The sequence below is a fragment of the Phyllobates terribilis genome, unplaced genomic scaffold (assembly GCF_046119375.1).
Source record: "Phyllobates terribilis strain yellow unplaced genomic scaffold, ASM4611937v1 Scaffold_9__5_contigs__length_417890890, whole genome shotgun sequence".
NCBI classification, from domain to species: domain Eukaryota; kingdom Metazoa; phylum Chordata; class Amphibia; order Anura; family Dendrobatidae; genus Phyllobates; species Phyllobates terribilis.
This window is the reverse complement of record NW_027362769.1, coordinates 300,325,004-300,339,233: the sequence shown is the minus strand read 5'-3', so window position 1 is coordinate 300,339,233 and position 14,230 is coordinate 300,325,004. Positions and strand designations below refer to the sequence as shown.

The 14,230-nt window shown below is 43.7% G+C and overlaps 1 protein-coding gene across 1 annotated transcript in view; it reads right to left on the bottom strand.

The window, feature by feature from the left end:
• Positions 1-5,465: 5,465 nt before the first annotated feature.
• The window catches only part of DHRS7B (dehydrogenase/reductase 7B), a 70,237-nt gene continuing 61,472 nt past the window's right edge, over positions 5,466-14,230 (bottom strand). Inside the window, exon 7 of the mRNA XM_073647908.1 lies at positions 5,466-5,811. Coding sequence (XP_073504009.1) covers positions 5,606-5,811 — 206 coding nt within the window. The 3' untranslated portion in view covers positions 5,466-5,605. The remainder of the gene's footprint in view (positions 5,812-14,230) is intronic.

Genomic DNA, 14,230 nt, shown 5'->3' with positions numbered 1-14,230 from the left:
AGGGCCTTCTTGCCGGGGCTGTGTACCTCTGCCAGGGGAGCGGTCTGGTGGTGAACCAGTACGGGGAAGGTGGAGGAACCCATGCAGTTAGGGGGTGTCTCTACATCATACATCTCTCCAGAGATTCGCAAGAAAAAAGGCATTTGTTTTCTTGTGGGAAAAAAGGACACTTTGTTGGGACCGGTCCTTCAATTCCTAAACAAAAGGAGACTCTTAACTCTCGGTAGTCTGGAGTTGGATAAACAAGGGGTGCATTTGTGGCCAATCTGCAGTTCCCGCTTTGTCCTGACAGCAAAGGTGGCTCTAGAGAGCAAAACAGAAAAAAATTCTGTGTTTGTAGACAGTGAAGCCGGAGTCAGCATGGTTGATGCTGAGTTTGTGAAAACTCATGGTCTGGCTTGCGGTGCCTTAGCTGAACCTATTCCCATCTTTGCCATTGACTCGGCGCCACTTGCACAGAAAGCTTTTACTCAGATTGTACATAATGTAAAACTGAGGGTGGGGTCAGTTCATTGTGAAATCATCCCTTGCTATGTCCTGGACAATCTTCCTACTCCGATTGTCTTGGGTATACCTTTGGTAGATTGGCAAGCCAGAGAGATTATTGAGTGGGGAGATTACTACCATGAGAACGGTCTAGATATTTCCATTTCTACTGTCTCTACGGAAATATTACCTGCTTTTCTGTCTGGTTTTGAGGACGTTTTTTCTGAGAAGGGGTGTCAGGATTTGCCTCCTCATTGTGCTTATGACTGTCCTATTAACCTGACCCCCGGAGCTAAACTACCGAAGTCCAGACTGTATAATCTTTCTGGCCCTGAAAGACAAGCCATGAAGGATTTCATTGTGAAAAGTCTGGAGAAGGGACCTATCAGACGCTCATCTTTGCCCATGGCGGCAGAGTTCTTCTTTGTGAAGAAAAAAGATGGCGGTCTACGTCCCTTTTTAGATTTCCGGGAATTAAATCAAATTACCATCCGTGATCCATATCCTCTTCCTCTGATTCCTGATTTGTTCAGCCAGGTTGTGGGAGCTAAAGTATTCTCCAAGTTGGATTTAAGGGGAGCCTACAATCTGGTTAGAATCAGAGAAGGGGACAAATGGAAAACAGCGTTCAATAGGAAAGGAAGGGCATTTCGAGAGTCTGGTTATGCCTTTTGGTTTGACCAATGCACCTGCGGTATTCCAGCATTTCATAAATGATATTTTCCATCATTTGGTGGGGAGGTTTGTGGTGGTCTATCTGGACGATATTTTGGTTTAGTCACCTGATTTTGAGACACATCGGGGCCATGTTAAGCAGGTGATCCAGATATTAAGGGATAACAAACTTTATGCCAAACTAGAAAGATATGTTTTCGCTGTTCAGGAGGTGCAGCTTTTGGGGTACTTGTTGTCATTTTAAGGTTTTAGGATGGATCCAGAGAAGATCCGTGCAGTTCTTGACTGGGAACGTCCCGAGAACCTGAAAGCTCTACAACGTTTTCTGGGCTTTACTAATTTTTACAGGAAATTCATCCAAAATTACTCTGTTATAGTGAAACCCCTTACTGACATGACTAAGAATGGGTCTGATTTTTCCAAATGGTCGGATGCTTCCCTCCAGGCTTTTTCTTCCTTAAAGAATTATTTTGCCACTGCACCTATAACTCAGTCAACCCTTTATTGTGGAGGTTGATGCTTCGGATGTCGGGGTTGGGGCTGTGTTGTCTCAGGGTTCGTTCCCTGGTAAATGGCGTCCATGCGCTTTCATTTCGGCTCTTTATCCTGAACTGGAGGGTGAGGTGTTGGAGGCTCAGAGGGGACGCCCCTGCCACCTGCCCTTCTGATGTGATCTGCGCCGCAAAGTAATAAAGGAACATCATAACTCTGTGCTTGCTGGTCATCCAGGTGGTAAGGCAATCGCGGACGACCTCTCTCATCGTTTTTGGTGGCCGGGGTTGCATCGGGATGTGATTGAACACGTAGCTGCTTGTAGTATTTGCGTCCGTTCTAAGGTTTCGCACACCCATCCGTCTGGTACTCTTCTTCCGCTACATATCCCTAACACTTGTCCATGGATGTTATTATTGACCTACAGTAAAATGGTTCACTTCGTCGCATTACCTGCACTTTCCAATGCCAAGACACTTCCTCAAGTGTTCATAAATGAGATTGTGAAGCTTCACAGGGATCTCTCCGATGTGGTGTCTGATCGGGGGACCCAGTTTGTTTCCAAGCTCTGGAAGGCATTCTGTTCTTGACTGGGGGGTGCAGCTGTCCTTTTCCTCTGCCTTCCACCCTCAGTCAAATGGTCAAACCGAACGTGTCAATCAGAACTTGGAGACATCCCTCAGGTGTTTCGTCTCTGAAAATCAGGAGGATTGGGCATCCTAATTACCGCTGGCAGAATTTGCCATCCATAATCATCATTAAGAATCCACTGGCGGGTCATCGTTCTTCGGTGCATACGGTTATCATCCACAGTTTGATACCTTCAGTGGGGGAGGAGCTTCAGGAGTTCCTGAGGAGGAACGGTTTGCTACGTCGCTCTCCTCGGTATGGCAGGATGTTCTGTGTAAATTAAAGACCATGGGAGACAGGTATAAACGTATTGTTGACATAAAACGCTTGCTAGGTCCGGACCTGAATGTGAATGACATTGTGTCTACCAGGAATATTGATATTGAGATTGAAAGTTCCTTCTTGGAAGCTGGAACTTAGGTTTATTGGTCCCTATAAAATAACCGCCGTCATTAACCCAGCAGCGTTTCATCTTGAACTTCCTCAGGCCCTTAAGGTCCACAATGTGTTCCACAGGTCCTTACTCAAAAGTTATGTGGAACGTCTTGAGCACTCACCTCTACCATCGCCCTCCGTAATGGATGATGGTAATCTGGAGTTCCAGATTTCGAGGATTGTAGATTCTCATCTCCAATGTCGTTCTCTACAATACTTGGTGCACTGGAAAGGCTATGGTCCAGAAGAGAGGATGAGGGTTTCAACGTCCGAGGTGAACGCGTCCAGATTGGTTTGCTCATTCCACACCTTTTCCTGAGAGACCCGGTCCTGACTGTCCGGAGGCCACTCGTATAGGGGAGGGGGAGGGGGGGGCTGGGACTGTCACGGGTGTGTCAGAGGTGACAGTCGTGTTGCAGTGGGTTGCAGGAGATCTCTACGTTTGGCATTGCAGACAGTTTCTTAGATAAGAGGCTGTCTTTAGGACCGAGTGGCTACCTTCGTCTTGCTAATTAGCTCTCTGGCCTGGGTGTATACAGTGGGTACGGAAAGTATTGAGACCCCTTTAAATTTTTCACTCTTTGTTTCATTGCAACCATTTGGTAAATTTTAAAAAGTTAAATTTTTTTCTCATTAAAGTACACTCTGCACACCATTTTGACTGAAAAAGAAACAGAAATGTAGAAATTTCAGCAAATTTATTAAAAAGAAAAACTGAAATATCACATGGTCATAAGTATTCAGACCCTTTGCTCAGTAATGAGTAGAAGCGTCCTTTTGAGCTAGCACAGCCATGAGTCTTCTTGGGAATGATGCAACAAGTTTTTCACACCTTGATTTGGGGATTCTCTGCCATTCTTCCTTGCAGATCGTCTCCAGTTCCATCAGGTTGGATGGTGAACGTTGGTGGACAGCCATTTTCTGGTCTCTCCAGAGATGCTCAATTGGGTTTAGGTCAGGGCTCTGGCTGGGCTAGTCAAGAATGGTCACATAGTTGTTCTGAAGCCACTCTTTTGTTATTTTAGCTGTGTGCTTAGGGTAATTGTCTTGTTGGAAGGTGAACCTTCGGCCAAGTCTGAGGTCCAGAGCACTCTGGAAGAGGTTTTCATCCAGGATATCGCTGTACTTGGCCGCATTCATGTTTCCTTCAATTGCAACCAGTAGTCCTGTCCCTGCACCTGAACAACACCCCCATAGCATGATGCTGCCACCACCATGTTTCACTGTTGGGATTGTATTGGGCAGGTGATGAGTAGTGCCTGGTTTTCTCCATACATACCGCTTAGAATTATCACCAAAAAGTTCTATCTTCATCTCATCAGACCAGAGAATCTTATTTCTCATAGTCAGGGTGTCCTTCATGTGTTTTTGAGCAAACTCTATGCGGGCTTTCATATGTCTTGCACTGAGGAGAGGCTTCCGTTGGGCCACTCTGCCATAAAGTCCCGACTGGTGGAGGGCTGCAGTGATAATTGACTTTGTGGAACTTTCTACCATCTCCCTACTGCATCTCTGGAGCTCAGCCACAGTGATCTTGAGGTTCTTCTTTACCCCTCTCACCAAGGCTCTTCTCCCACGCTTGCTCAGTATGGCTGGACGGCCAGGTCTAGGAAGACTTCTGGTGGTCCCAAACTTCTTTCATTTAAGGATTATGGAGGCTACTGTGATCTTAGGAACATTGAGTAATGCAGAAATTCTTTTGTAACCCTGGCCAGATCTGTGCCTTGCCACAATTCTATTTCTGAGCTCCTTGGGCAGTTCCTTTGAGCTCATGATTCTCATTTGGTCTGACATGCACTGTGAGCTGTGAGGTCTTATATAGACAGGTGTGTGCCCTTCCAAATCAAGTCCTATCAATTTAATTAAACACAGCTGGACTCCAATGAAGGAGTAGAACCATCTCAAGGAGGATCACAAGGAAATGGACAGCATGTGACTTAAATATGAGTGTATGAGCAAAGGGTCTGAATACTTATGACCATGTGATATTTCAGTTTTTCTTTAATAAATTTGCAAACATTTCTACATTTCTGTTTTTTTTCAGTCAAGATGGGGTGCAGAGTTTACTTTAATGAGAAAAAAAAAAGAACTTTTTAGAAATTACCAAATGGCTGCAATGAAACAAAGAGTTAAAAATTTAAAGGGGTCTGAATACTTTCTGTACCCACTGTATATACCTGGTGTGTCAGAGGGAGTTGCCGGCTATATCCATTTCTACTTGTGAAGCCTAGCAGGAGCAGTACTTCGTCCTCTCTGGAGCCTGAGGTCATGTGCTTATTTGGAGTTCATCTAAAGCTAAGCCATTTCCCCTGTTTTGTCCACCCTTGTTGTCTATAGAGTTTAGTGGAGGTTGACTATTGCTCATCTCCTTCCATCCCTAACCATACGCCAGGTTGAGTGGGGCAAGGCACGCGTGCAGCGACTGCTGAGGTAATATAGGGACAATAGTTGAGACAGGGTGACGTTAGACCAGACTAGGAGGTCTCCATTCCTCCCTTTCCCTAGTGTCTGTGCTCCCTTTCCCTTTTCCCTCTGTGTTGCACTAAGTCTTCCCCACACCTGGCGTGACACCACCCCTCCTGTCAATCCCTTCACTGGCTCCCCATTGCCCAGAGACTCCAGTTCAAAACCCTAATCATGGCACACAAAGCCATCTACAATTGGTCTCCTCCATACATCACATGTAAAGCACCATGGAATAAATGTTGCTATAGTAATAAATAATAATAAAAGCAGCCACCAGTCTGTAAAGGTAAAAATGTTTATTAAGGCTTCACTGTGTGGTCAGGTCAACAGAGTTAGTTATATAGCCAGGCTAACTTTATTATGTCTTCTAGTTGCATAGCACATTTGGTCTTGAAAAAAAAGACAACAAAAACTTCCATAATTATGCATCCTTAAACTTCCTTTCCTTTTTAGCTCTTGCAGCCATGATAGAAAAAAATATTTTTGGAGCAAGCGCCCTCAGGTATACAGCCAATGTGGGCACCAGACCAGCTACAAGAACATCTTTACTTCTTTCTCCAACAGCTCTAAAAACAATAAGGGCTACCTCTTCTGGTGTTTTTCCTTCAGCCGTATTCTTGTCCATCACTACCAGAAAATAGAAATATTTCAACAAGTAGAAAGAACATACAGGTTTCTAATTAAATGAAATATATCACAAAGAATGCAACACTGTGGAGAATTCTCATTGTGGTGTGCCAGTGGCCACATATCCTGATGAAGGATTCACAACAAGCATTCAAAATACTTCCAGCACCCTTCAATGTTTCAGCACATTTAGTGGGTCCTTCTTTTCACTTCTTACATTGCATTTCTTAAAAAAGGCCAAGAAAATGGACTCAAAGCGAACCTGTCAGTCGATTCATGCTGCACGATTTGTAGCCAAATATATTATTCTCTGAAACCTCCAGTTTTCCCGAAAAAAAGTTTTACCCCTTCTCGACATATAACGTAAACTTACGTCATACATCATGTCCCTGCCTTTGATGCGGGCTCAGCGTGCCAGCCCGCATCTTTCCCAGCAGATGATGGCTGATTTAATCAACCATCGCGTGCTTCTAACACCTGAGCATGGCACGGAGTTCCACCTGAGGCTGTTAACCTGTTAAATCCAGCTGTTAATCGCTGACAGCGGCCTTTACCACACTCTAGCAGGGAGTGCATCATTCTATGCTCCCATCGGTGTGTCCGTAACGTCATCGCTGGCGCTGAGGAGTTGTTATGATAGCTGGATCTGCTGAAGACGCCCCGTGCCTGTAATTATGATCCTCTCATAGGTGATTGTGATTTTAGCTATACATAGCAGTGCAGAGGTGACTATGAAATGTTTATCTCAGCTAAAGTAAAGTATTTTAAATCTTTGATCACTCTGTGGAAATGTTACAGCAAAAAAAAAAACAAAAAAAAAAAACACAGATTAAGGCTGTGTGCCCACTATGCGTTTTTTACTGATTTTCCGCTGCAGAAACGCTTAAAAAACGCTTGGTAGAAGGTCTGCCATGTTCCCCAATGATAATCCGCATGTGCTGTGCACATGCTGCGGAAATTTCCGGGGCGGATTATCATTGCAGAAAAATCTGCAGCACTACCAATTATTTTGCGGAATCGCGGCGTTTTCGCCGCCATTGACTTGCATTGGAACTCATGACATCCGCATCACTACATATGCACATGCGGATATAATGCGGTTCAATGTGCGGATGGTACCTGGGTTTGGAGACGAGGAGACTCCCCTCCAGACCCAGGTACCATAGTACCTGTAAAAAAAAATGATAAAATAAAAAATATACATTATACTTGCCTTCTGATGGCCCCAGGTGTCCTTATCCGATCCGTCCTGGCTAGCCGGCAGCTCGCGATGGTCTAAAAGGTCCTGCCATGATGTCATTTAGTCATGTGACGGGTCACGCGACTGCCAACCTCAGCGGTAACGTGACCCATCACATGACTAAATTACGTCATGGCAGGTCCTTTTAGACCATCGCGAGCTGCCGGCAAGCCAGGACGGATCAGATAAGGACACCGGGTGCCATCAGAAGGTCTCCTGCGCAAATGGCGTCCCCACTCATTGACAGCTGTCCCTATTTAATGCTCCATGGATGACTTCTAGGTATGGAGGAAGGGGGTAAAGGAAAGCAATTCATTTAAAGCATTTGGAGTACTTGTCCCAAGATGAAAAATCCACAGACTTTCTCTTTGTAATATGAGCTTTTCCCAATCCCCCTCTCTTAGGTGGCAGGACCTTGTCAATATCTATAAATTTGATCTTACTAGTGTCTCCCCAGTGCATTGTATTCATGTTGTTAGCTATAGGCATATCTTTTGTTGATTATGTCACTGAGGTGTTACCCTACTCTTTTCCTAAGTTCCCTTTGTGTTTTTCCCACGGTTAAATTTTTCAAGGTTCAATTCAAATGTGGCCTTGTATACCACTCCCCTCGAGTGGCAACTAATGAATTGCCTAATTGAGTAGTCTTTTCCAGTGACGTTACTTCTAAACTCTTTGCTAGGTGTAATAGAGCTACAAGCTTTACACCTGTTATATCGGAAGGTGGGCATTAGACCTACCGGTAATGGGATTTACAGGAGTCCCTCATGACAGCACCCTCAGGAGGACGTCCTTCATATCTCTGATAGGGACAGGAAACACAGAAGAGTTTAACCCCTTTACCCCCGAGGGTGGTTTGCACGTTAATGACCAGGCCAATTTTTACAATTCTGACCACTGTCACTTTATGAGGTAATTACTCTGGAACGCTTCAACGAATCAAGCTGATTCTTAGAATGTTTTTTCGTGACATATTGTACTTCATGATAGTGGTAAAATTTCTTCTATATCACTTGCGTTTATTTGTGAAAAAATTGGAAGTTTGGCGAAAATTTTGAAAATTTCACAATTTTCTAAATTTTTATTTTTATTCCGTTAAATCAGAGAGATATGTTACACAAAATAGTTAATAAATAATATTTCCCACATGTCTACTTTACATCAGCACAATTTTGGAACCCAAATTTTTTTTTTCTTTTATTAGTGCGCTATAAGGGTTAAAAGTTGATCAGCGATTTCTCATTTTTCCAACAAAATTTACAAAACCATTTTTTTTAGGGACCACATTTGAAGTGACTTTGAGGGGCCTTTATGACAGAAAATACCCAAAAGTGACACCATTCTAAAAACTGCACCCCTCAAGGTGGTCAAAACCACATTCAAGAAGATTATTAATCCTTCAGGTGTTTCACAGGAATTTTTGGAATGGGGAAGAAAAAAAATTAACATTTAACTTTTTTCACAAAAATGTTACTTTAGATCCCAATTTTTTTATTTTTGCAGGGGTAACAGGAAAAAATGGACCCCAACATTTATTGTGCAATTTCCCCTGAGTAAACAGATACCCCATACGTGGGGAAAAAACACTGTTTGGGCGCACGGGAGGGCTCAGAAGGAAAGGAGTGCCTTTTGACTTTTTGAATGTAAAATTTGCTTGAATAATTAGCGGACGCGTTGCGTTTGGAGAGCCCCTGATGTGCCTAAACAGTGGAAACCCCCCACAAGTGACAACATTTTGGAAACTAGACCCCTCAGGGAACTTATCTAGATGTGTGCTAAGCATTTTGAACCCCCAGGTGCTTCACAGAAGTTTATAACATGGAGCCGTGAAAATAAAATTTTCAAATTTTTCCCACAAAAATGTTTTACAACCCCCAGTTTTGCATTTTCATAAGGGTAACAGGAGAAATTGCACGATGCAATTTCTCCTGAGTAAGCAGATACCCCAAATGTGGGGGAAAACCATTATTTGGGCGCATGGCAGGTTTCGGAAGGGAAGGAGAGCCATATGACTTTGTGAATATATCATTTGCTTGAATAAATAGCGGATGTGCCTAAACAGTGGAAAACCCCCACAAGTGACAACATTTTGGAAACTAGACCCCTCAGGGAACTTATCTAGATGTGTGCTAAGCATTTTGAACCCCCAGGAGCTTCACAGAAGTTTATAACATGAAGCCGTGAAAATAAAAAAATCTAACTTTTTCCACAAAAATGATCTTTTTGCCCTAATTTTTTTAGTTTCACAAGGGTAAGAGGAGAAAATGGAACCTAAAAACTGTTTTGTAATTTCTCCTGAGTACGCCAATACCCCATATGTGGGGAAAATACAGTGTTTGGGCGCACGTCAGGGTTCAGAAGGGAAGGACCACTGTGTGACTTTTTGAACGCAAAATTGTCTGGAATCAAGAGCGGATGCCATGTCGCATTTCGGGAGCCCCTGATGTGCCGAAATAATGGAAACCCCCCCACAAGTGACCCCATTTTGGAAACTAGACCCCTCAAGAATTTTATCAAGGGGTATAGTGTACATTTTGAACCAAAAGGTACGACAGAATTTGATAACATTAGGTCAACATATTGAATAAGTTGTCATTAGTCTTGAGCGCAAGTGCTCGCTACTTGAGTTTGCATCGGGTACTCGGGTATGCACCAATTATCGCAAGTGCTCGAATGACATGCTCGAGTCCCCGCCCCCGCAAGTTTCACGGTTGTTATACACTCCAAAAAAAAACATGCAGGGATCGCTCGTGCATGGCAGGCGATCCCAGCAACATTTTTTTTTTTTTGCCGCGAAGCATATGGGGCAGAGACTCGAGCATGTCACTTGAGCACCCGCGATACTCAGTGCATACCCGAGTGCCCGATGCAAACTCAAGTAGCAAGCACTTGCGCTCAACACTGGTTGCCATATTGTCATCATTTTTTTTTTCTTTTGAAAAAACCCCAACCGTAACCCCAACCCTAATACAACCCCAACCCTAACCCTAGCCCAACCCTAACCCTAGCACAACCGTGACCCTAGCACAACCGTGACCCTAGCACAACCGTGACCCTAGCACAACCGTGACTGACAGCTGTCACACACTAAGAGACGCTTTTTTTTTGCAAAGACTAGTGTTTGCATCACCATATTTTGAGAGCTATAATTTTTCCATATTTTGGCTGACAGTCATGTGACGGTTTGTTTTTTGCGGGACAAGTTGACGTTTTTATTGGTACCATTTTCGGGCACGTGAGATTTTTTGATCGTTTTCTATTCTGATTTTTGGGAGGCAGAATAAACAAAAACCAACAATTCAGGAATTGTTTTTTTGCGGGGTTTTTTATGCCATTCCGCGTATGGTAAAATTGATAAGGTAGCTTTATTCTTCGGGTCAGTACGTTTACAGCGGTACCGCATTTATATTGTATTTTTTGTTTTGCTGCTTTTACACAATAAAAACGATTTTCTAGAAAAAAAAATTTTTTTGTATTGCTTTATTCTGAGAGCTATAACTTTTTTTTTTCGGCTGATGGAGCTGTATGGTGACTTGTTTTTTGCGGGACAAGATGACATTTTCAGCGGTACCATTTTTATTTACATTTGTCTTTTTGATCGCGTGTTATTCCATTTTTTGTTTGGCAGTATGATAAAGCATTGTTTTTGGCTTCGTTTTTTATTTATTTTCTTTACCGTGTTCACTAAAGGGGTTAACTAGTGGGACAGTTTTATAGGTCAGGTCGTTCGGGACGCGGCGATAGCAAATATGTGTACTTTTATTGTTTTGTTTTTTCATAATAAATAAATATTATGGGTTCAATATAATTTTATTTTTGGGGGATTATTTTTTTCTTCTTTTTTTTTTTTTTTTAATATTTTTAAAAAAATATATATATATTTTTTTCACTTTTCTACATTTTTTTTTTACTTTTACACATTGTCCCACTATGGGACTTTCACTTTTTGCAGCCTGATCGGCTGCATGGCATAGAGAGCAGCAGCTCTCTTAGTCATGCAGCCTGTCAGCATTGCACACAGGGGAGACATTACTTTGGTCGAGCACTGCGCATGACCAAAGGAACGTCCTGCCTCCTGGTGACCCGGATGTTGCCATGACGACAACGGGTCATCATGGCAACATCCGGAAGCCGCCGCAGACATCGCTGGACGCCGGCAGGAGAGGTGAGTATACAGATCACCTCCCCCTTGCCACCGCAATGCTGCAATCGACTTCGATCGCAGCAATGCGGGGGTTAATGTGCCGGGAGCGGTGGGGGACCGCTCCCAGCACATAGCACCGGGTGTCAGCTGTGACAATCAGCTGACACCCGGCGGCGATCGCCCCGTACGTGTGCGGGCGCGATCGCAGCGCGCATAATAATACGTAGCTGGTCCATAAGGCCCAGGGCGCAGCTACGTACTATTACTGACATGGTCGGAAAGGGGTTAAAAGGCCCCTCCACCCATACCTTAAGTGATTTTCCAAGTACCACACCAGGATGGATGCAACGCTATTTTATTTAGCTTCCTTCTATCTATGTTAACATCACACATCAGAATGGAATATAAGGGAGGGAATATAATAGGTGCTGTCATGAGGGACTCCTGGAAATCCCACTACCGGTAGGTCTAATGCCCACCTTCCAGGACGTCCCTCCTGACAGCACCCTCAGGAGATTACCAGAGTATATATATTCAGGGAGGGATTATAGCTTGGAGGACCTTCCTCCCGAAAGCCATTTTCAGGTTAGACAGAATGTCCAGCTTATAGTGTCTGCAAAACGTGTTTAAACTTGTCAATGTTGCAGCTCTACATAATTGGCCCATAGATGCACCTGCTCATTCTGCCCATGATGTGGCCATTGCACGGGTAGAATGGGCTCTGATATTACCTGGAGGGGTTTTCCCCTCTGAAGAATAGGCTAGATGTATCACTGATGTGACCCATCTTGCCAGAGTCATTTTTGAAGCCTTTTTCCCTTTGTTTTTACCTGCAAACTGTACAAACAGGTTAGAGTCAATTCGCCAGTCCTTTGTTGTTTCTAGATTCTGAAGAACTACCCTCCTGACATCTAAGGAATGAAAGGCTAGTTCTTGCTCATTTCTATAGTCCTGACAGAACGAGGGTAAAACTATTTCTTGATTCATGTGGAAAGGTGAAACTACCTTTGGCAAGAATGCTGTATCCATTCTGAGGATGATACAAGCATTCTCAATAAAAGATCCCTACCTTCTGGATGATTGTATCTCCCCAATGCGTCTTGCTGTGGTTATAGCCACTAGAAAAACTGTTTTGAAGGAGAGAATTTTTTCACTTGCCTCTCCAAGGGGTTCGTAAGGATGTTTGCACAGATTACTTAAGACTGCATTCAAATCCCAAAGGGGGATATGAGTTTTTATTGTCGGTCTCATTCTCATTGTGGCTTTCATGAATCTCTCAATCCAAGGATGATGTGCTAGGGGGAAGTCCATAAAAGTACTTAAAACTGCAATCTGCACCTTTAGAGTGCTAGGTCTTAGACCTTTGTCAAAACCAGCCTGCAGAAATTCTAATACCTCTGGGATGTTAGGACTTGAATCTTCCATTGCAGACTCCCCGTATAGTGTACAAAACTTCTTCCATATTTTTGTGTAGATTGCTGATGTTACAGGTTTTCTAATATTTTTCATCGTTGAGATTACTGCGTCTGAGAGTCCTTGGACCTTTGGATCTCCCTTTCAGGATCCAGGCTGAAAGTTGTAGAAATTTTACCTTGGGGTGGTATAACAGTCCTTGGAAGAGTAGATCTGTCTTTCTGGTAGAATAATTAGATCCTCCAGGGCCATCCTCTTCAGTAAAGGAAACCAGCTCCTCTTGGGCCACAAGGGTAAGATTATTATTACCCTGGACCGATCTTCCTGTATCTTTCTTAACACTAGTGGAATTAAGGGTAGAGGAGGAAATGCGTAAGCCAAGTCCATGTCCCACTTCTGGGACAGAGCATCTACTCCGACTGGTCTGTCTCCTGGGTTGAGGGAGAAAAATGTTTCTGTTTTTGCGTTTTTCCGGGTGGCAAATAGATCGACTTGAGGGGAACCCCATTTGAGTTCTATGCGACGGAACTCCTTCCAATTCAGCTCCCATTCTGTTTGTTGTAAGGTTTTTCGACTGAGGAAGTCGGCCACCGAATTCTGAGACCCTTTCAGATGTATCGCTGTTATTGACAGTACTGTTTTTTCTGCCCACTGAAAAATCTTGTTCGATAAGGCTAGCAGCTGGTGATGTCTTGGCCCCCCTGATGTTTGAGGAAGGCCACGGTTGTCATATTGTCTGACAGGACTCTGACATGTTGATGTTTCAGATCCGTCTGACATGCCTTTAAGGTTTTCCAGACTGCTAGGAGCTCTTTTAGGTTCGATGATCCAGGAAGGTATTGTGCGTGCCAGGTACCTTGTAGGAACTGATCTTCCACATGTGCTCCCCAGCCTCTGCTGCTTGCGTCGATGGTAAGGGTGATGAAGGGGATCAACTTCCACATAACTCCCTTTTCCAGGTTGGTTTTTGAAGTCCACCACTTCAGAGATTTCCTTGCTGTTCCTGACAAGGTTGTCTTCTTGTCCTGACTCTCTATCTTCCTGTTCCAGGATCCTAGGATCTGATGTTGAAGGGGCCTTGAATGAAATTGGCTCCACCAAACCACAGGTATGGACGCTGTCATCAGACCCAGGATCTTCATGCACTCTCTGATTGTCACCTTAGATTTTTTCCTGAAAGCGATGATTCTGTTTGAGATCTGTTCGTTTTTGTTTTGGAAGAAAAGACATCTGTTGTTCTGAGTCCAGAAGAATCCCTAGAAAGATCTTTCCTCTTCCCGGTAACAAATCTGATTTCTCCCAGTTTATAATCCAACCTAGATTCTTCAGAACCAAGGTGGTTGAGGATAAACTGGCTCTTAATTGCTGAGGAGAGTCTGCGATTAGTAGGAAATCGTCCAGGTATTGGACAATTAGAATTCCTTGTTCTCTTAGAAACGCCATAATCTCGGCTACAAGTTTGGTGAAAATGCGTGGGGCCGAGGAGAGACCAAACGGGAGGCAGGTGAACTGATAATGTATGTTCTGCCCGTCCTTCAATGCGAATCTTAGATATTTCTGGCTGTGAGGATGAATGGGTACATGATAGTAAGCCTCTTTGAGGTCTAATGTGCACATCACCA